Below are 23,406 nucleotides of genomic sequence, written 5' to 3' on the forward strand. Positions count from 1 at the left end.
GCCTCAGACATTGAACTTTGGTGAAATGTTGGTAGGACATGTGCTCTCTAAAATCCCTTAGATAGCAGGACCTTGTGTAATTTATTAATTTGGTCTAATGATAATCATGTAAGCACTATTGATTGGTATTTGGTTCAGTAAGGTCTCTTCTGGAAGGAAAACCACCATCCTTACCTGGACTGGCTTTCCAGAACACCTCTGACCAGACCACAAGCATTACCACTAACTTGCTGCTTCACTCCCAGTCTGACTTCCAATATTGTTCCAATGAAATTTGAGAAATAGAATCTCACCTTTCCATGATGCACTTTCAGCCTTCTTGATTCAGTACAAAGTTCAACAATGTCAGGCCATAGTCTCTGTCCCATTTTGTTTCCTTTCTGCTTCCAGTTTCTCTTTTCCATTTGTTTGTTTCCAGTTGAAAGCTGTTTCTGATTCTGTCACTCACACCTCCAACCCATATTCTATCTCTTTCCTTGTCCCACCACTCTGCTGTGCCTTGTCTCTTCTGCCATTTAATCCCTTTTGCCTCCCACCTTGTACAGATCTTTTGTTTTCTTTCCCTCCTTCACCCACTTAGCCGACTCCACACTTGCTCAAAACCTGTCACATCCTTTACCTTTCCCAATTTTGATGAGGGGTGAAATAATTTCCCAGCGAGGTTGGAAATCCTGCCTGAATGGTCCAATGGAAGCCAGTAGCTCACACAGTTATGTGGTTGTGGTTTTCCCCAAATGAATGAATTTGTGGCAAGAAGGAATCCACATTGTCCAAATAAAGACAGCTCTCAAGCTGGAGGATCAATGCAAAATCCTCAAGCATCAAGATAGATTACATGCCGCCTTTTTAGTCAAATAGAGGCGCTCTCCTGCCAATGTTCCTTAAATATAAATGCAGCAAATGGCTTCAGCAACTGGACCCAAAATGTAAAGGTGGAATCCCTCAGTAGGATAACCTATGGCTGCTATCAGAGGGGAAAGGTCACACAACCTGGAAATGACCGGATGGAGTAAAAATGTCAGAACTATTCTTGTCTGCCTGCAAAAGGAACTCCAGAAGGAGCAGTACTGGCTAGCAGTACTGCTTTTGAACTCTTTTCTTTCCCTCTGCCTGTCTAAAGTGTAGGCCCCACCCAGGTCTGCTGCTGGGAAGCAGCCTCCAAGGCACTGACCCCCAGGGACCCAGAGGCTAACTGCAGAATTTACAGCACTAGGCCGAAGTCGGCCTTTGATGAGGCTAATTGGCTACCTCTTGCTAGAGAGAATCTAACTCTACCACTCCTCCATTCCATTTCCAGGAATATGGGATTCCTACTGTTGCACAAATGCCTGGCTTCACACAGAAGCTTTGAAGTCAGAAAAAAAAAGTCTTTCAGCATCTGCCATATCATTCTTTTGCATCTTGGAACATCCTAGACAGAACCAAGTAAAAGCAAAATATTGCAGATGCTGGAAATCTGAAATAACAGAAAGTGCCAGAGAAACCCTGGATCTGACAACATCTGTGGAGAGAGAAACAGAGTTAATATTTCAAGTATGACTTTTCTTTGGAATTTTGATTCCTCAGTCCTAAGGAACTCAAAATGACTCTCTCCACAGATGCTGTTATGTCCGTGAGTTTCTCCAGCACTTCCTATTTTCATTATAGATAGTAGCAAACCAGGAATCATAGCAACAATCAGATCGCAGATGGTGTTGGATTGTTCGGAGGGGAGGGCAAGTGAAGTAGTGTGTGTAGTCCTTCATACTGCTGCAAATGAGTGAAGCAGCGTTGGGCCCAAAATTGCTATTCATTGGGGTAGCACTGCATTGGAAAACTAGGACAAGGCAGACCGTCACTAAGGAAAGGTACTGTTGCATGCAATTGCATACGGATGGACACCATAACCTGACACCTTGGTTTACCTCTGTCTACATTCACACTGTGTATGCTAACATCTGAACTGGCATGGCATTCAGTGCAATTCACCTCAAAAGCATGCGTTATGGATGCCATTTTGGTCAAGGGCACTTATCATGCACCTGTGCTAAAGGGCCTACTATCTCACTTGATAGAAGCCTAGTTTTCTTAAAAGTTTCATAACTTGTAATTCCAAAATGTAATTTTTAAAAGAGGCCTGACACAGCCAAAAATGGCTACAGATATAAGTTAAGTGGCTAAAGGAAGAGACCCATGTCATTCATATGAATAAAAAGAGAGGTTCAAATAGCAGCCCTTCAAAGAGAGAAGAGGCAAGTCAAAACAGATTAAATGGTGATCACTTGTGACTACAGAGATAACATGGAGCTGATGACTCCATGCTCAACAGCAAGCCTGTCGAGTATGTCCCAAACTGGAGACACACTCTGATTTTCCCTTTGAAGGAAAGACATAGACAGAGCCAGCTTTAATCTAGAATGGTTCTTTGGTTGTGACTTCCACAGCACATGAATATTTGAAGTCACAACCAAAGAACCATTCTCAAGTGACCCCTGTGTTGCAGGTAAAGATTGTCTTCCACTCTGAGAATTAAAAGTCAGCTACCTGGCAAATGGAAAGAGGTCAACAAATGAGTTCTCTCTGAATGTGAGTGCTGCAACTTAATAATGTTTCAAAGGCATCTGAACTACAGAACCTCAATCAATCTGCTAAACAAAAGATTGTGAAAAATTGTTCAACTATCAATATCAGTGTGAACAGTATTCTCTACTGTATTGGCTGCAATTTCAACTACATGATCTTTGCAAACAATTCAGAGATTGGTCCATATATCTTTTATCTTTGTGGAGTCATTTCTTTGTTTATAATATGTATGTATCTGTGTTATGTTCCTAACTCTTCTTGCATTGAGTAATGATTAACACTTTTCTTTGTCAACTCAAGAAAATATGATCAACCTGAAATAGATGGATTTTCAATCAGTAAGGGTATCAGAAGTTAAGGGGAAAAGGTGGGAAAGTACTGAGAATTATCAGATAGATCAGGACCTCACTGATTGTCTGGACAGACTTGACGGGCAAATGGCTTGTTTCTGCTCCTTTGCATTATGGTCTTACAACTCCTTTTCAACGTAAGTTTTTCTGGATCTGGGAGAAAGGTGTCCAAAATTAAATTAATGTGTTGCAACCAACCAAGAGGTGGTTGCATGATAAAGGGGAGCTTAATAAGGAACCAAGTGGTTTACGTGTAACAAGTTAAACAGCCATTTTGTTTTTTAAAAAGCCTTTGTTAGAAACTCTCCAAAAGCATTTCAACTCAAATGGTGTGGAATGACAGAAATTGCCTAAAATTTCCTAATTGGGAGTATTTGGTGGTTAGGAATATCACACAATATTAAAAAAAACTGAACTTAGATGAAAGTCAAAGACTGCAATACAGAACTATCAATATCTTGTGAGAATTCTAAGATGCTTTCTCTACTGGGACACTAATGAGTAGCTTAAAGTTTACAGGGCAGCATTCGTTCACATTTTCAGATTGTTAGCAATTCTGAAGGTAGAATATTTAAACATATGTTAAGAACAAGCATGTAATATATCTTGCCACATTTCTGCACCAAATGCTAAGTGTTTTTGTGAAAGAAACGTTTCTGATATCAATTTGTCACATGACAAATGGACTACAAGGTGGCTGTGCAATTAAAAAAAAAAGAACCACAGTTGCTTACAATTTATTTTTCATTCATCTGACCTTAAAGATATGCATCAAAAAGCAATAATTAGCTGCTGCAAGCAGCGCAAGGATACAGTCCCTTCCTGGAAAGAGGATTTTGTGGCGGACCATTTCTCCCATAATGCATCCCACAGACCAAATATCCACTATACGGGTTTAGAGAATGGGTGATAACAAGAAGTTATAATTAGAATCATGAATATCATATTTAAAGTGAACATTATTATGGATGAGAAAAATATATAACAATTGAAGGCCACAGGAAGTATCTACCCAAAATCCTGAAAGTTAAACAAACTTACAAGAGCATTAATCAAGATAATGCACCAATACTAGATGTTTTTTCATGTCTTGATTTAAAATAAGGATAAACAAGTTTAGAGTAAATATTTCAAATCACTAGCTGGCCATTCTAAGCTAAGTGCCAACAAGGTCTGGGGAAGTTGTAGTCTAAATTCTGCACTAAAATTAATATTTATCCATATTTGTTTATGAAAATGCAGCCAAAAACACAAAATGAATGAGTAAATTATAACTTCTGCAGAACATAATATAATAAGACATTGGTTGGTAACAGGAAATAGGAGTACGTAGCTCCATTGGTGGTTTATTAGCAGAGAGTGCCCTGTGTATTGCAATGTAAATACATCTCATATCTTAAATAATTGCTTTCACTCTGACAACAGAGGGTAAAGAAGATAGTCAATTATCATTTATCTCCACTTTACCATGTCAGAATCTGTCAAATATTATTCTAAAGTGTTATGAATCATTTATTAATATTTTATCTGTATTTTCAATCATAGTGCAAGTTTTAACTGAGTCAAAATGCTGACATAGTCAGTTTCCCATAATGTTAGCGAAATTGCTTATTTTTCTTTCGATCCCAAATCCAGTGTATATTGAATATATCTTTATTTATTTGCAAGCCATTTCCTTGAGTATATTCCGAGGATTTTATTTCTAAAAATGTTCTCTAGATATAGGCTGGGAAAGCAGCATTTACTGACCCATCCTTATTTCCCTTTGAAGGTGGTGGTAGGTCTTCTGTTTGAATTTTGCTGTCTTTTGTGGTGATGGTGTTAACTCATAATAACCACACAACCTTCAACTAACGCAGTAAAGTGGGCTGCTTTTCTAACTGCTGCAATCACCAACATCTGCTCTTTGACAGGTAATTTCTTCCATTACTCAATACTCTACAGCACCATGCAGTCACCAGACAGAGTTGACTGAGAATCCTGATGAAAGGTCGCAGAGCAGAAATGTTCTCTCTCCGCACAGTTGCTTCTTAACCCGCTGAGTGTTTTTTTTTCCAGCATTTTCAGTTTTTTATTTGAAAGCTGATAAGTTCATCTCACCAAGCCAAGAATTTGTGGCCACCAACTGGAGTATTTAACTGGGATGTCCAGACTTTTGAATCAGAGCGCTCCTCTCTGACCTATCAGCTCCATCCAACCACCCCCCCCCCCCCCCCCCCCCGCGCCCCATTCACCTATTGTACTCTTTGCTACTTTCGCCCCAGCCCCAAACCGCATCCCCCCCTCCCCCGTCCAATTTATCTCTCCACCCTGGAGGCTTCCTGCCTCTATTCCTGATGAAGGGCTTTTACCCGAAACATCGATCTTCTTGCTCCTCGGATGCTGACTGACCTGCTGTGCTTTTCCAGCACCACTCTGATCTAAACTTGGGTTTCCAGCATCTTCAGTCCTCACTTTTGCCTTGCTTAATTGCCAAAAACCTTTTTGTCAGTTCTCAGGCAGGTGACTAGATGGTACTGCAGATCATTACCTTGAATTAAGCTACCACATTTGGATAAAGCAATTACTTTATATCAAATCATTTGGTAAGAAAAAGGTTTAAAGTACCTATTTTTTTTAAAGTTAATGGAATGTTCAACGTATGTATGACATGATGGTGTGTTCTGCGTATTACAAAACTGAACAATGTAAAATATGATTGTTCAGTAAAGATCTCACCATTTTCTTTGTACCCCATCCCCAGAATTACTTCTGGTGCTCTATAATAACGGGTTACTACATAAGGAGTCATCATGAAGCTTGTTCCGGCAGTCCTTGCCAGGCCAAAGTCAAGGATTTTCAGTGTGCAGTCTGACTTTACCACAATGTTGCTGGGTTTTAGATCCTGTGAATATAGAATAACAAATCAAAGTACAAAATAATTTATCAGCTTTCTGACACTTATATCACTAGCAGTTATTTATTTCCAAAGTACTAAAACTGCATTCCAGTTCTCGCACTACCTGAAAGAGATTTGTGTTCACATTCTCTGGATTGTTATTCCAGCCCTATTACTGCTCCAGTTACTTGTCCAGTAACATAACCATGACCAGAGAAGCATTGGTGCTGAAACTTAAGGGCCTTGTTGTGGTACAGTCGTGAATTCCTATCCATGAACAGGGAGGTCTGGATTCAAGTGCCCCTGCTCCAGAGGTGTGTGTACTAACATCTCTGAACAGGTTGATGAGAAAAATAGGTTAGTGCTGAAATTTAACTTACCAGTTGGTGGGGGCAGAGGAGAGATGTGTGCAGGAGTGTATGCTCCATCCACTGACAGCAAACATGAAATGACATTACCAATAGTCTAAAAGGAACAAGGGGCTATGTAGGGTATTATCATTAGCCTAGTAATCCAAAGATATAGGCCAATGCTTTGGGGGGCAGATCCAGGACAGATGGTGAAATGCTATTCTAAATCCTTTTTGAATGAAAGTCAATGTACCATTTGCCTTGCTAATTTCTTGCTGCATCTGCCTGTCTATTTTCATTGACTGGTGTACAAAGTCACAGAGATCTCTTTGTATACCTACATTATCCACTATATCACTATTTAAATAACACACTTCCTTTCTCTGTTTCACACCAAAGTGTATAACTTTACATTTGGCCATGTTTTATTGTATATGCCAAGTGTTTGCCCACTCTCTCTCCGCTAGTCTGAATACCTCAAAGTCTCCTTGCATCCACCTCACAACTCACAAACAGACACAGTTTTACGTTATCAGCAAACTTCAAAATGTTGCATTTGGTTTCTTCATCCAAGCCAATTCTATATATCGTCAATAGCTTGGGCCCAAGAACTGCTCCTTACAGTACCTCATTAGTCACTGCCTACCACTCAGGAAAAGATTCATTTAGTCCCCCGCTCAGTTTCCTATCTGTCAATCAATTCTAAATCCATGCCAACATATTAACCCCTATCTCATGTGCTTTCATTTTGCGTACTAACTTCCCATTAGTGACCTTGTCAAAAGACTTCTGAAAATCCAAACACACCACATCCACTGACTCTCCCTGATCTATTCCAAAAGAAGCATCATCAAAAAACTCCAGTAGCATTGTCAAGCATGATTTGTCTTTCATAAACCCACGCTATCTTTGTACAATTCCATTGATGCTTTCCAAATGCACATTCTTGTGTCTTTTATAACAGACCCTTGCGCTTTATAATTATGTTGGTCTAAATGATCTATAATTATGTTTTTTTCTTTCCCTCCCTTTTTAAATAATGCAGCTACATTTTCAACCCTTCAATTTGTAGGAACTGCTCCAGAGCCCATAGAACTTTAACCACCAATAATTCCAGGCCACTTCCTTTAGGGATCTGAGCTGCAGATTTTAAGGCCTAAGTAATTTGTTAGCCTTTGACTCCATTAATTTCCCTAGCACCATCTTCTTATTATTACTCATTTCCTTCAATTATGCTCTCATACTAGGCCCTTGGTTTCCCCAACATTTCTGGAAAATTACTTGTACCTTATTTTTTGAAGATAGAACTAAAATATGTGTTCATTTCTTCTGACATTTCTTTGTTCCCCATTATAATTTCCCTGGCTTCTGACTGACCTATTTGGCTTGATATTATTATAGAAGATTTTATAGTCAGTTTAAATGCTGCCTCGAATTGTATTCTCATATTCTATTTTCTCTCTCTTGATCCATGTTTTTGTCCTCTTTTGTTGAATTCTAAAATGCTCCGAATCATCAAGCTTGCTGCTTTTTCTAACAATTTTATACATATTATCTTTGGATCTAATACCATTTCTAACTTCTTTTGTAAGCCACGGATAAGCTACCTTTGGGATCCAACGTTTAAAATTTACTTCTAACTCCTTGTATTGTGCTTGGAGGACCTCACCGTTCCTTTTCCATAGACCATAGGCACCAATATGTATGACGACCACTCTCTGTTCATTCACCCCCTTCAGAAGCCCTGTAGCCAATCCGAGACATCCTGGATCCTGCCATCAGGGAGGCAATATACTAGCCTAGAGTCTGTTTGTGACCACAGAAATGTCTGAAGTGTTCCCCTTACTACTGAATAGTTTAGCCCTGTCATTCTTCTTCACCCATCTTGTGTGTCAGAGCCAACCATAAACTTGGCTTCTGCATTCACTTCCTTAGATGTTGAAGGAGTTCATGTCCAAATGCAGCAAGATCTGGACAACAGCCTCAAAGCCTATCCACCATCTACAAGGCTCGTGTCAGAAGTGTGATGGAATGTTCTTCACTTGCCTGCAGAAGTGCAGCTCTAACAGCACTCAAGAAGCTTGACAAAGCAGCTCCCTTGATTGGTATTCCATTTGACACCTTCAACATTTACTCTCTACCACTGAAACATATTGGCCACAGTATGTACCATCTCCAAAATACACTGCAACAACCCATCAAGGCTTCTTAGGCAGCACCTTCCAAATTGTGAGTCTAGCTACAGCATAAAGACTGCAGTGGTTCAAGAAGGCAGGTCATCACCATCTTTTCAAGGGCCATAATGGGTGGGCAATACATGCTGGCCAAGTCACTGATATCCTGTGAATGATTTTTTAAAAATGGTGTTGCATTTTCTTGGCTCCATAATAAATACGATAACTTGCTTTTGGGCCTTCTACAGCCTTACCCTTTGATTGCATTCCATTCACATTATTAGGGCATTTCTTTCAGTTTTACCTTTACTGGGAACTATTAGACTTTCAGTTTCTTTCCCCCTTGCTGTCAGCTCACTGTGGTTATTCAAATTAAACCTGGAAATGAGATTGGTCATGGTCATATGGCAATTCTATTGGATGTTAGGCAGCTCAAACTGGCCTGATGGAATGGAAGCCATGAAAATCTGCTGGATAAAGTGTCAATATGTCCCAAGCCATACATGTGATGGAGTAAATTTACACTCAATACTTACTCTGAAACTACAGGCATGAAATCATAGGGCATAGCAGTTTTAAAGACTACTCTTATGAACAATGGTCCTTCATTTTACTGCAGCCCTCTATAAAATAAAACCTGAAATTGCTAACTGGAGCAGTTATATTGTAATAATTCAATAATAATGCGTTCTCATGTCCCTAAAGATGTTTTTATTGACCAGAAACTTTCTAAGAATTAATGTCCTGTACAATACCAGCTTTAAAGCATGGTCTTGCAAGTTTTCTCTCGTGTGAAGCTCTCCCACTCAAGTAAATTCAAAGCCTGAGATTGTGTACTTTTGCAGAATACCTACCCTGTGAATAATGCCAGCAGAATGGAGGTGTTTGATGCCACACAGCATCTGGTACAGTAGGTAGGACATTCGCTCATGATCCAGTTCCATTTGGATTACCTGGCACAGGTTGGCATCCATCAGTTCCATAACCAAATAGCTATTATCATATGAAGGGAGAAAGAAAGCGGTTAGAATGATCATTGTCATTAATTACCAATTAACAAAAACCTCAATGCTTATTCCAACTGTGAGCAAAAGCCTTTTAGTCCTTTCTTCACTGTCCCTTCAAGAAATGCTTGCTACTCAGCACCTACCCCGAAGCTGGAAGAACAAAATGGAATAGGTCATAAACTCTCATCAACTGAGATGAATGTGCAATTTGATCACCTCGATACAGACGGAGCATGAGCAGTGATCTTAAGGCTGTGCCCCTCAGTAAGAAAGAATGTCACTGTAACCACATCAGTTCACTTTACAGCAGGAAGTGGTTAGACATTTATGGAACTGAAGGAAATGATTGTTAGCTTTTGCATTTTAGGCTAAAGCACTCTCTTGGAGCAAATTCTAACCTGAGCCAAGAGAGAAACAGAGGGATTTTCCAGATAAGTGCAACATTAGGACAATTGCAAACTGGACTTCTGAAACACCCAGGTGTTAGGATGTAAGGATTTATAAATTTAACTGCAGTTAATTCAACTGCTGGAAAAATCCAGGTACTTCTATTCGTGTCCACAAAGCTCTCTCAGTCAGATTTCTAGCCATGCAGTACAAATTGGAAAGTGTCCAAATGGACTGGAAATCAAACTATAGCATTTGGTAGCTGCAGTGAAAATATGGTATCAGTGTTATTTTGTTAATTTTTAACTGAGCAATGGCACACTTCACCGATAATGCACACACACACACACACACAAACACACACACAGTGCTACTGTAGTCTAATGTGGCACTGCAGACATTACATTATTTCCAGATAAGCAATTATTTCTAAATTGCAAATAGGAACTGTTGTTTGCAGTGATATCATTTGTACATAATGAACCACCAGTCAGGTGCTGTTGCTACTGGAAACAACATTTAAAAAGTTGCAAACAACGAATTGAACAGATGCTGATAGACTACTGTCTCTTTTGTTATCCAATAACTGCATTTCTGTCTAACGCCCTGCAAAGGATTAGAATTACATTTCATGGGGCTGCTTTGCAAATGACTCATTAACAATCATTGATCAAGTCTAACGGACTTCACAGTAAGCTGTATTCAGCACAGTGATGCAAATATGTTTCTGTTATGTTTAGTCCTTTGTAACTCTTCAATCTCTCTGCTTGATCTAATATACTTGTTTCATTCCTAAACACAGATCTCAGATAATCTCAGTTGGAGACAATTCTCAAAGCTGTGGTTGTCAAAATTAAAGTATATTATTCAAAATGTTCATATTCTCCAGCAACCATAGTCCTTTACTATGGAAATGAGTGTGCCTTGGCATGACATAAACATGACCTAAATTAAAACTTCAGAGGACATACCAGTAAACGAGTAAAGTACCAGCTGTGGCAGAATGAGGCATGTAAATGGCCCTTAATTGGCCATTTATAGGCTTCAATTAGCCAATCGGTAGGCTCCGCCTACTTTACCGCTGGTAAAATGTGTTTGCCATCCCACTGGAATTTTAATTTGCAATCCCCAACCTCCCACTTGTCATCCCAGTCCCGTAAAATCAAGGATAGGAATGTGAGGCAAATGGATTGCGATTTGGATACCAAAACTGTGTTGAGGTTGATGCAAAGTATGTAAAGAGAATAGGTACAGTGGGATTAATATTTGATTTCTCCAGAAAGAACTAGCACATATACAACCAGGCAAAAGGCCCCCTTCGCAGCTGCAGGCATTCTGGTTGTGTTTAATCCATAGAATTGCCATAATGTAGGAACAGGCCTTTCGGCCCAACACGTCCACACTAACACTTCGAACAGCATGCCACCCAGAGCCACCCCTGTAACCCTGCATTTCCCATGCCGATGCACCTAAGCTACACATTCTTGAAAACTATGGGTAATCTAGCATAGACAATCCACCTAACCTGCACATATTTGGACTGTGGGAGGAAACTGGAGCGCCCAGAGGAAACCCACGCAGGGACAGGGAGAATGTGCAAACTCCACACAGACAGTCAGTCCATGGTGGAATTGAACCTGGCTTCCTGGTGCTGTGAGGCAACAATGCTAACCACTGAGCCACCATGCCGTTTCCTTCTACCCTTTAGCCAATTTTCTATTAATGCTAAATTCACTTCCCATTGCCTTAGACAGTAAATAATAACCATTAGTTTAAGATTTTGCCAAAAGTTTTTGGAAGTCAAGCCACACTCCATCACTCAAATTGGGATGTCAACTTTCTTTAAACAACACACATAAATGTTGGTCAGGAAGGTTCTTCTCCAGTAATCTTGTCTTCTAGCTTGTTTTATTTTTGTAATCTGGACTTTTGAAAAGGGCTCAATTCATTTCCAAACCTTTGCAAAATAACAGTGGGATTATTGAGACTTGGGGACCTATAAAAAGAAAAAAAGTCAGTGAAAATAAGTACAGGGTCTAAAAATTGGTAATCATGGGACTCGACTCAGGCCAGACCTTGTCTGTGTTGGGTCAGACAGTTGAGACTGGCACAATAAAGTCAAAGGTTTCTCAGACCATGGAGTACTGTTAATTAGTTAGATATTTAGTCCACACAGTGCATCATCTAGCCAAGCAAATCAATAAGTTGTTTTACTTATTTAATAAGAATTAAGATTTATTCAGTGTAGTTTATAGAAGTCCACAGTTTTCAGGCATCTCTGGCTTCTGATGGCCAGTAATTGTACAACCTAATTGCATTAATAAGTTTGCATCCAATCTTCAAATAAAGTTGCCTTTCACTCTAGTGGGAAAATCAATAGTAGCAGATGGTCATATCCCTGTTATTGTGGAGCTCTCTGGTGTCCACACACACATTTCTGTCAAAACTAAAGCACAGAAACAGAAGTCAGTCCAACTAGTCCAGCGAATGTTCATGCTCCACAACAGCCTTTGTCCACACTATTTATCTCTCCCCTAGCAGCACATTCCTTTCTCCCTCATGTATTCATTTCACTTTTCCTTACATCATATTTATAGCACAGAGACAGGCTATTTCTCTCAGGAGGATAAAGATGGTATTTATTTATTTTTATGCATTCATACATGTGAGCATCACTGGAAAGTCTAGCATGTATTGCCCATCCCCAGTTGCTCTGGAAAAGGCAGTGGTGAGCCATTTCATGTCCCACATGAGTGTGTTCATTGTTTGTGAAAAACATTGGGATGTCTCAGTGAATGAGATACGGTGCAACATTCTCCTTTGATCGTTTCTGCACTCCTCCATATTTCAAATCTAAGATTCTCATAAACAATTTTAGTTTCCAGGTCAGTTTTGTGGCTTAAAAATAACAGGTTCAACCAGTCAGACCCTCCATTCAATCTCTTGCCTTCACTTATTTTATAATCAACATATCAAATCACATTTTTACTAGGAATTTCCATCACCCTCAGTTTAATGTATCTTTCATTGATATAGCCCTGTATGTACAATCTATTGCCTGACTAGTCAGTGGGATAAGCCTTCCTAATTATGTACAAATAGTTATGAAGAAGATTTGAAAGACATTGATTGGGCTGAGCTTACTTGTATGGTGATTGCCAGTGTCTATCTGATTTCATAGACATGCATATTAAATAGTTGAAGGAATGATAAAGGTGAATCTAGATATGACTTGAATTCAATTATGAATATAGAACAATGGAACATGGAAACAAGCAAGATAAATTCAGGGGTTTAAATGGATCCATTGTGAAACAACGTGATTCTGTCCTTAGCAGCACTCTCCTGTGTGTTATTGTTTATGTTTATTAACAACAGAAAATCTTCAACACTGGGAAAACTGGGAGAGAAGGAGAGGGGCACAGGGGAACAGAGATGAATGAAAGAGTGAGATACAGACTAACTATACAACAACAATGGGCAAGCAGCCTGGCTACAATGGCACAAAGCTGACTTTGTTATAACTCTAAATGTCAATATTACTGTGGTAAGTGAAACAAAATTCAAGTGACGTGCAAGAAGACTTTGAGCAGACACTGAACATCAGAGGTTCGGCAGAGATGAGAGGTTAGGGTTGGAATTTCCCAGCATCCTCCTATCTCTGGCCTATTTTTAAAGAGACCCATGGTCGTCCACCACAACTTCTGTATATTTTTTCACATAATTAGGAGGCCTATTAAAGCCAATGATCAGAGGCCAACTGAATATATTCCTGACAGAGTCCTGGCAGCACACCATAGAGCAGGAAAACAGTTCCCAGTCGAATAAATACATAAAATACTGAGGAGGGGAACATGTTTGATTACTTACACATCCTGGAATTCTTCTAGTGATTTTTGAGGTGTAAACACATTTAATAAACTGATGATCTGTGGAACAAAACATATATTACTGTTATAACTTGCTTTGTGACTGCATCTAATCACAAATCAAATGATTATGTCATAACTGTTACCATTGAATCAAATCTAAGGGTTAGCTATTAGCCATATTTAGACCTTTCTTCTATATGTACATGGACAGTACTTTTAAGTAATCATAAACATTTATTGCAATTCTCCAGCTGATGAGCTTGATTAGCTATTATCTTTATTACATAAAATAATGATAATTAATTTCAAATATATACTTTATTACAGTGGTGAATTTTATTCCATCATACTCTCTGGTCATAAAAAGAAAACACCTAAAAAATGTAGAGTTGTGTGCATGTTTGTTTAAGTTTCAACTAATTATGGCTGAGTTGAATGTAATTTTCATTTGATAAGAATTAATTTTGCAGTTCAACTTCAATTAGGCTATGAGAATCAGAAATAGCAAAATTGAATTATTATTCCTGTACATTTACAATTGCAAGCTGATTATTAGTTCACAGGTTTTACAAAATTAACAGTATAAAATAACAATAGTTTGATAAATCCCAATTACACGATGCAAGATGTAACCCTGCACATCATAGAACCTGCCTACATGCTGCAAGATGTAACTTTGTACATCAAGGAACTTAAAATTGCTTGGCAATTTATTGTTCTGCATAGAGCAATACAACTGATTCCTGAAAAACAAAGAATGAGTCTGCCTTGAAGACTTACACAAACAGAGATCTCTATAAAATATACAGATCAAAAGCTGAAAATATGACAGTATGACCACATAACTAAATATTCCATCATGAGTCAAGATTACAATAGAAAACCCATCATGATTATGAATATAAATTAGTTCTTAGCCATTCTCAAGAAGGGATAATACACTGAACGTGGTAGTCTTGGAGCTCACTCAGATGAGAGGAAACAGGTAAATCATTTGGTGTATTAAACTTCTCTATTTGATCAAGATTATATTTCATGAGAAGGTAAAATGAAGGCCATTTCAATTCATCTGATTTAATCCTTGCAGTATGTCAAATCTGCAATCTTCCCTGTGAGCATCCCTAAAATGTGCTCAGCATTCCGGCAAGATTCTGATAGCTTTATTCTATGGATACAATTAACGATGTATGCATGTAGTAAAAACTATATACTTGTATTGGGAGATTTTAATTAGAAGTGGTGGAATAGCTCAAAAAGCAAAGACAATAAATCCCAAGCATGTACTCAGGGACTTCTTTCCTTAACATTTGAAACTAACATGGTCATTGAATGTTAGTTATTGAATGATCATTCCCGTGAACATTTTCTTATTGTTTATCATGCCAGACTATTGAATCCATTAGTGACTTACAAAAACAAAATCATTCAAAATTCAATTCAATTTTTCAAAACAGCATTTGATTTATGCACCAGAAAATTTCATTTGCATTCTGCATACTTAGAGTCATAGAATCATAGAGATGTAGGGCATGGAAACAGACCCTTCGGTCCAACCTGTTCATGCTGACCAGATATCCCAAACCAATCTAGTCCCACCTACCAGCACCCAGCCCATATCCCTCCAAGCCTTGCCTATTCATATACCCAAATGCCTCTTAAGTGTTGCAATTATACCAGCCTTCACCACTTCCTCTGGCAGCTCATTCCATACACGCACCACCATCAGCGTGAAAAAGTTGCTCCTTAGATCTCTTTTATATCTTTCCCCTCTCACCCTAAACCTATGCCCTTTTGTTCTGGACTCCCCCATCCCAGGGAAAAGACTTTGTCTACTTATCCTATCCACGCCCCTCATAATTTTGTAAACCTCTGTAAGGTCACCCCTCAGCCTCCGACGCTCCAGGGAAAACAGCCTCAGCCTGTTCAGCCTCTCCCCACAGCTCAAATCCTCCAACCCTGGCAACATCCTTGTAAATCTTTTCTGAACCCTTTCAAGTTTCACAACATCTTTCCGTTAGGAAGGAGACCAGAACTGCATGCAATATTCCAACAGTGGCCTAACCAATGTCCTGTACAGCTGCAACATCACCTCCCAACTCCTGTACTCAATACTCTGACCAATAAAGGAAAGCATACCAAATGCCGCCTTCACTATCCTATCTACCTGCGACTCCACTTTCAAGGAGCTATGAACCTGCACTCCAAGGTCTCTTTGTTCAGCAACACTCCTTAGGACCTTACCATTAAGTGTATAAGTCCTGCTAAGATTTGCTTTCCCAAAATGCAGCACCTCGCATTTATCTGAATTAAACTCCATCTGCCACTTCTCAGCCCATTGGCCCATCTGGTCCAGATCCTGTTGTAATCTGAGGTAACTCTCATCGCTATCCACTACACCTCTAATTTTGGCGTCATCTGCAAACTTATTAACTGTACCTCTTATGCTCATATCCAAATCATTTATGTAAATGACAAAAAGTAGAGGGCCCAGCACCGATCCTTCTGTCACCCCACTGGTCACAGGCCTCCAGTCTGAAAAACAACCTTCCACCACCACCTTCTGTCTTCTACCTTTGAGCCAATTCTGTATCCAAATGGCTAGTTCTCCCTGTATTCCATGAGATCTAACCTTGCTAATCAGTCTCCCATGAGGAACCTTATCGAACGCCTTACTGAAGTCCATATAGATCACATCTACCTTTCTGCCCTCATCAATCTTCTTTGTTACTTCTTCAAAAAACTCAATCAAGTTTGTGAGACATGATTTCCCACTCACAAAGCCATGTTGACTATCCCAAATCAGTCCTTGCCTTTCCAAAGACATGTACACCCTGTCCCTCTGGATTCCCTCCAACAACTTGCCCATCACTGAGGTCAGGCTCATCGGTCTATAGTTCCCTGGCTTGCCCTTACTGCCCTTCTTAAACAGTGGCACCACGTTTGCCAACCTCCAGTCTTCCGGCACCTCACCTGTGATTATCGATGATACAAATATCTCAGCAAGAGGCCCAGCAATCACTTCTCTAGCTTCCCACAGAGTTATCGGGTACACCTGATCAGGTCCTGGGGATTTATCTGCCTTTAACCGTTTCAAGACATCCAGCACTTCCTCCTCTGTAAGCTGAACATTTTGCAAGATGTCACCATCTATTTCCCTACAGTCTATATCTTCCATATCGTTTTCCACAGTAAATACTGATGCAAAATATTCATTTAGTATCTCTCCCATTTTCTGCAGCTCCACACAAAGGCCGCCTTGTTCTTTGAGGGGCCCTATTCTCTCCCTAGTTACCCTTTTGCCCTTAATATATTTGTAAAAACCTTTTGGATTCTCCTTAATTCTATTTGCCAAAGCTATCTCATGTCCCCTTTTTGCTCTCCTGATTTCCCTCTTCATTTTACTCCTACTTCCTTTATACTCTTCTAAGGATTCACTCGATCTATCCTGTCTATACCTGACATATGCTTCCTTCTTTTTCTTAACCAAACCCTCAATTTCTTTAGTCATAACTGAAAATTCAGGATGCAGAGTGGAACATATTATACCTATACATCACACATACTGGCTTCCTAATCCCGAGTGTGATGTAGGAAAAGCAGAGCAGGTTAAGCAACAGCCGAGGAGCAGGGGAATTGATGTTTCAGGAAGGGCTTACGCCTGAAATGTCGATTCTTCTGCTCCTCGGATGCTGTCTGACCTGCTGTGCTTTTCCAGCACCAAACTCTCGACTCTGACCTCCAGCATTTGCAGTCCTCACTTTCTGCTGGCTTCATAATCTATCAAGATGACAGGAAATGATATGAATAACTTTTTAAAAAAATCTTAATATTCTCTTGCTATGGGAAAATCATGAGGTTTAACTCAAGTTATCACAAAAAAGGTTGCACAACTGCAATTTTATATACCAAGAGAAACTTGGTAAAATGAAGGCCATTTGAGGGTGGCACATTGGCTCAGTGGTGAGCACTACTGCCTTATAGTGCCAGGGATCAAGGTTTAATTCCAGCCTCAGGTGACAGTGTGGAGTTTGCACATTTTCCCTGTATCTGCGTGGGTTTTCCCTCGGTGCTCTGGTTTCCTCCCACAATCCAAAGATGTGCAGGTTAGGCGAATTGGCCGTGCTAAATTGCCCATAGTGTTCAGGGATGTGTGGGCTAGGTGCATTAGTCAGGGCTAAATGTAGAGCAATAGGTTCACAAAATGGGTCTGGGTGGGTTACTCTTCAGAAGGTTGGTGTGGACTTGTTGGGTTGAAGGGCCGGTTTCCACACTGTAGGGACTCTATTGAGAAAAATAAAGGTGACTTGATATTTAACACTCTGCGACCAACAATTTTTCTTCAAGAAAATGTGAAGTAAGCAGCATGGATTGTAAAGGCTGAAATGATACTGTAAGAGTATGCAGGTCAACAAAGTCTCTGAGTTGCTCCTGCTTTGTTGAAAATGCTTCACTGGAAGTGTGGTGAAAACCAAGTTTCTATGTATAAATGGAGTCCCTGCTGTACATCCAGCTGCTTGACCTTAGAATTTATAACCAATTACCAATCCGGAAAATAATAGATTGCCATCAATGAAATTAAGTTGTGCAATATCAGTACTTTCTCAAAGCACATGATTTGATTCGCAGAAGACTGTTGATTGGATTATGAGATCACTGTTAGTGAGAAAAGTAAATTAATACTTTTTAAATCACAAATTTATCAGATTTGCAACTTCTCCACCAGATAATACTTCACTGGAAGTTCAAAAAAATGGACGTTTACATGTGTATACTACATTTCGGCCTCAGTTCTGACGTACTACCACTAGCAGAGGAGGAGCAGACTGAGGAACTTCCCTGCTTAAAGTTTAATATATGAATGGATTCGTGCACTTTTCAAAACAGCACCATGGTGACTTTCTGTGGTTGGCAACTCTAGTTGAAGGTAATCCTAGAGGATTAATTCTGATCACATGGCCTTCTGACCACAGAAAGCTTTACCATGTAATGTCCAGCTGCAAAATATCTGATCACATGCCATTTAATCTTCAGTTTCAAAACGTGTTTTCACTTTGTAAATGTTGAACCCTAGGAATTATAAAAAGACATAGAAAATAGGAGCAGCCATTTGGCCTTTTCAGCTTGCTTGGCCATTCAACATAATCATCGCTGATCATCGAGCTCAATATCTCCTTGCTACTTTCCCCCTGTACCCTTTGATGCATTTAGCCCTTTTTATCCCTAAGAATGATATCTAACTCCTTCTTGAAAACATGGAATCTTTTGGCATTGATCATTTTCTGTGGCAGTGAATTCGACAGACTCACCACTCTCTGGGTGAAGAAATATCTCCTTATTTCAGTCCTAAATCACTGACCCAGTATCCTTAGAACCATAAGATTCTGGACTCCGAGATCATCAGAAACATCATTCCTGTGTTTACTCTGTCTAGTTCTTTTAGAGTTTTATAAGTTTCGATGAGATTGCGCCCCCTCATTCTACTAAACTACAGTGAATATATCCTAATTAATCATGTATCTCTTTATATGTCAGTTCGAATATACCAGGATTCAATCTGATCAATCTTTGCTGTACTCCAGCCATAGCCAGAACAGTCTTCCTCAGAAAAAGAAATCAAAATGGCACACAATACTCCAAGTTTCACCAGGTCCTATATAATTGCAGCAAGACTGCTCCTGTACCCAAACTCTCTTGCTATGAACACCAACATGCCATTTGCTTTCTTCACCACCTGCTCCACTGGCAACTTACCTTTAGTGACTGGTGTACAAGAACTCCCAGGTCTCATTGCACTTCCCTCTTTCCCACTTGATCACCTTTCAGATAATAATCGTAGAATCCCTACAGTGTGGAAACAGGCCCTTCAGCCCAACAGATCCACACTGACCCCCTGAAGAGTAACCCACTCAGACCCATTTCCTTACCCTATTATCCTATATTTACCCCTGACCAATGCACCAAACCTACACATCTGTGAATATTATGGGCAATTTAGTATGGCCAATTCACCTTACCTGCACATCTTTGGATTATAGGAGGAAACCGGAGCACCTGGAGGAAACCCAGACATGGGGAGAATGTGTAAAATCCACACAGACAGTCGCTTGAGGCTGGAATTGAACCCAGATCCCTGGTGCTGTGAGGCAGCAGTGCTAACCATTGAGTCACCATGCCACCCTGATCTATTTTCCTGTATTTGCTACCAAACTGGTTAACCTCACATATATCCACATTTTAATGTATCTGCCATGACTTTGCTCAATCAACTTGTCCAAATCACACCGAAGCATCTCTGCATCCTCCTCACATTTCATTCACCTAGCTTCGTGTTATCTGCAAGCTTAGAGATATTACATTTCATTCCCTCACCTAAATCATTATTATATATTGTGAATAGTTGGGTCCAAGCACTGACCCTGCGGTACACTATTTGTCACTACCTAATACTCAGAGATGCCGGAATTGAATATTCTTGCTCAATTTGCCTCCAACAGCTTTGATGTGTCAAGTTCCAAGAGCTAGGAGGCCACTTATGAGCAGGTAAAGAGCTGGAGAAATAAAAGGATGGAGACAGAGAAGAGAAATGAAGGACAGAGCAAGAGGAAAAGCAAAGGCACCCCTATATTTCAGATCTCTGCATTTCAGACTACCCTGTCCCAGAAATGACTCTCATTTGAGAGACTTTCCATTTGTTTCTGATTCTCTAGACCCCTCATGACTATGATCTGTGAATGGTGTCAGTGAGCTGGAGATTTCTCCTGTGATATCGCAAGGTGCTTGCTGGTGTGGGACACTTAAAACTTCTGGATTGTTGGAAGCAATGTTTGTGGGGGCAAGTCTCTGATTTTGGAAAACTTGCGATCACCCCAGAAGGTGTATGAATCCCATGGACTGTTGTGTACTTTATGCTGTAAATAGAAATTAGAGTTGTAGATTATGAGCTCATAAATAAAGAAAAACATTTAATCCTAAATATTTCTTCCACTAAAGTGGTGATTCCATGGCCATACACTCCTTTAAAATTAATAAACTTGGTGGCACAGTGGCTCAGTGGTTAGCACTGCTGCCTCACAGCGCCAGGGACCCAGGTTCAGTTCCAGCCTCGGGCGACTGTCTGTGTGGAGTTTACACATTCTCCCCATATCTGCGTGGGTTTCCTCCCACAGTCTAAAGATGTGCACGCCAGGAGGATTGGCCATGATAAATTGCCCTGTACCATCCAAGGATGTGCAGGTTAGGTGAATTAACCATGGCAAATGTGGGATTACTAGGGATGTGGTGGTGGTGGGGGACGAGAGTTGAGTCTGGATGGGATGTTTTGCGGAGGGTAGATGCAGATCCGATGGGCTGAATGGCTTCATGCCACACTGTAGGGATTCTATAGTTCTATCCTACAATTCTAACTTCAGATCACTGGCTACAATTTCCTAACAAGAGTCTTATGCAAGAGCTGCTCCTCTAGAGAACAACCCCCCACAGAAAGATCTCATAAGCGTGCTTAATGTGAAGCAGTCTGGAAGTGTATCTTGTTGATTAAATGATGTCTCAGCAGATAGTTGCTGACATTATCTCTGTGACACGGCACACAGTGGGTTTTCAGCTTTGGTTGGGCTGTCAGCAAGATATCAACTTGGCAGAATAAAGATCAATTGAGCCCACTCCTAGTTACATTTGTTGATTGTTAGATCAAATCAGCACTGACAGAGATCCAGTAGAAGCTATCAATATATCATCAGCCTCTCATCACTTTTGGAGAATGACATATGGTAAAATGAGAACTGATCGAGGCTAAGTAAAGTTTTGGCAAGGAAAATACATCAACAAAGTAAAGTTGCCACAAGCATGTAAGTTTTGAGCATGGTTTTCAAGTTTAGTAACATCCCACCACTTTCCAGGAATTAAAGCTAATCCTCCATGTAAAATAGCACGTCACAGAAGACCATCCTGAGTCTGTGCTGGATATTTTGAAGAACATACTAACTACTGCCACTCCGCTGCTCTTTCCCTATATTCCTGCATCTCTTTCTCCCCAGGCATTCATCAAACCTCTTTTCAAGATTATAATATAACCTATGTCCATCATCTGATCAGACATTGTATTCCAGGGAAAGAAGATGTTTTATGTAATAGTGGGAGAGTAGAGAATGAACCTTCTTGAGAGGTGGGTGCAGTAAAAGAAAAAGACTGAGAGTGGGATAGCCTGGGAATGGAGAAGGCTATTGACCTTCTTCCTATGGACAGCTGAAACTGCACTTCCTCAAGGGCCAACCTTGGACCAGATGGTATGGTCTGGTGTTGTGCCCTCCAATGTCAGGCCTGGGCAGTATATGATAATATTCAATCCAACAGTTCAAATCATCTTTTCTGCAGAATGTGTGATCATGAAGTTTCAAAGTTAAGATTTTCTCTCGACAAAGGCGCACCTTGACACTTTAATCTTTCCTGCATTTCTGTTTCTGTGCAGAGTAGTTGAATCCTGGCCTAATTCTGTAACATACTGTCATATTCTCAGCAAATTTAGAGTGACAATATCATGTTATCCTGTTGCTGGTTCTATGCAGAGATGAGAACAAAGTTGGAAGTTAAATATACAGTGGGTATGTGACTTTGAAAGGGCACGTAGAAAGGAAAGACGAGTGAGGTAGCATTGTTAGTGTAGGACTGAATAACTACGCTGGAAAGAAATGATCTTGGATTGGAAGATGTAGAAACCATATTGCTGGAAGTAAGAATAGAAAGGGAAAGCAGACACTGTTCCAAGTAATGTATGCGCCCTTAACAGAAGCTATATAGTGTGACAGAGAATCAGAGAATGAGGCCACATGACAAAAACAGTCCAATAATCATGGGTAACTTCAATCTTCATGTAGATTGAAGAGTCAGATTAGCAGGAAAAGCCATGAGGTACAATTTATAGAATGTATTCAGGTCAGTTACCTCGAACAATATGCTGTGAGTCCACCAGGAATTAAACTATTTTGGATCTGATGATGTGCAAATGAGACAGGTTTAATAGATGGTGTCAAAATATAAGATTCCCTTGGGAACAGTGACCATAACATGATAGAAATTAGCATTCAGATTGAGAGGGAGGAACTTGTGTCAGAAGCAACAGTGCTCAGCTTCAATATGGGTGGTTAACAGGAATGAGGGCAAAGCCTTCTGGAATGGACTGGGAAAGGAGTTTAGCAATGATGATGATTGAGAAACAATGGTAGATGTTTCAGAGAGTAAGTACAAACTTACAATAAAAACTCAGCAGTAACAACATAACTTCACCTAATTTTCTTTCATTCCACTTTATTATTTTGTTTTGAGTTGATTTAACTTTCCTTCCTTTGAGTTGATGTTCCTTGCTAAAATCCAAGTAGCTATTAATTCCTTAAAATAATACCTTTTGAAGTTTTAAACTTCAATTAAGCTAGTTTTCCAGGGCCTTCTAACAGCACCTTCTCACTAACCAATGTATTACAGTTTACTATTATGTTACACTTGGATTTTTCATCACATTCACCCTGGCTGCTGAGTAGCCCAAGTCCAGCTATCTCTGCTGTGTAGCCCCAAGTGGAAGTGTCCTCACAGGTCTAACTGTTTCCTCTACTGGGTGATTCCCAATCTCTGGGTCCTTCTCTCTGCTGTGCGTTTCCAATTGTTTTCATATTGCTTTCTTCTCACATAATCAATTTTCTCACTCTTAACCAATTTCACAGTCATTCTTTGTTGACTTCTAACATCCTCTCTACCCCCACACCTCCACCAAACATTTGGTCCATTATTCTAATTGGAAATCTTATGAGTTTAATCTTATCCTCAATTTGTTTAGTCA

At 39.9% G+C, this 23,406-nt stretch overlaps 1 protein-coding gene across 6 annotated transcripts in view; it reads right to left on the bottom strand.

Annotated features, from left to right (window-relative positions):
* Window positions 1-23,406, bottom strand: part of mapk10 (mitogen-activated protein kinase 10) — a 214,957-nt gene that overhangs the window by 63,146 nt on the left and 128,405 nt on the right. For 5 of the 6 annotated variants that reach the window (XM_072595962.1, XM_072595793.1, XM_072596045.1 and 2 more), the window contains 4 exons: window positions 13,579-13,637; window positions 9,169-9,307; window positions 5,631-5,796; window positions 3,726-3,797 (listed from right to left, as the gene is read on the bottom strand). In XM_072595962.1, coding sequence (XP_072452063.1) covers window positions 3,726-3,797; window positions 5,631-5,796; window positions 9,169-9,307; window positions 13,579-13,637 — 436 coding nt within the window. The remainder of the gene's footprint in view (window positions 1-3,725; window positions 3,798-5,630; window positions 5,797-9,168; window positions 9,308-13,578; window positions 13,638-23,406) is intronic. The other variant, XM_072595878.1, reaches the window with a different exon arrangement.

Source organism: Chiloscyllium punctatum, chromosome 1 (genome assembly GCF_047496795.1).
Source record: "Chiloscyllium punctatum isolate Juve2018m chromosome 1, sChiPun1.3, whole genome shotgun sequence".
NCBI lineage: Eukaryota > Metazoa > Chordata > Chondrichthyes > Orectolobiformes > Hemiscylliidae > Chiloscyllium > Chiloscyllium punctatum.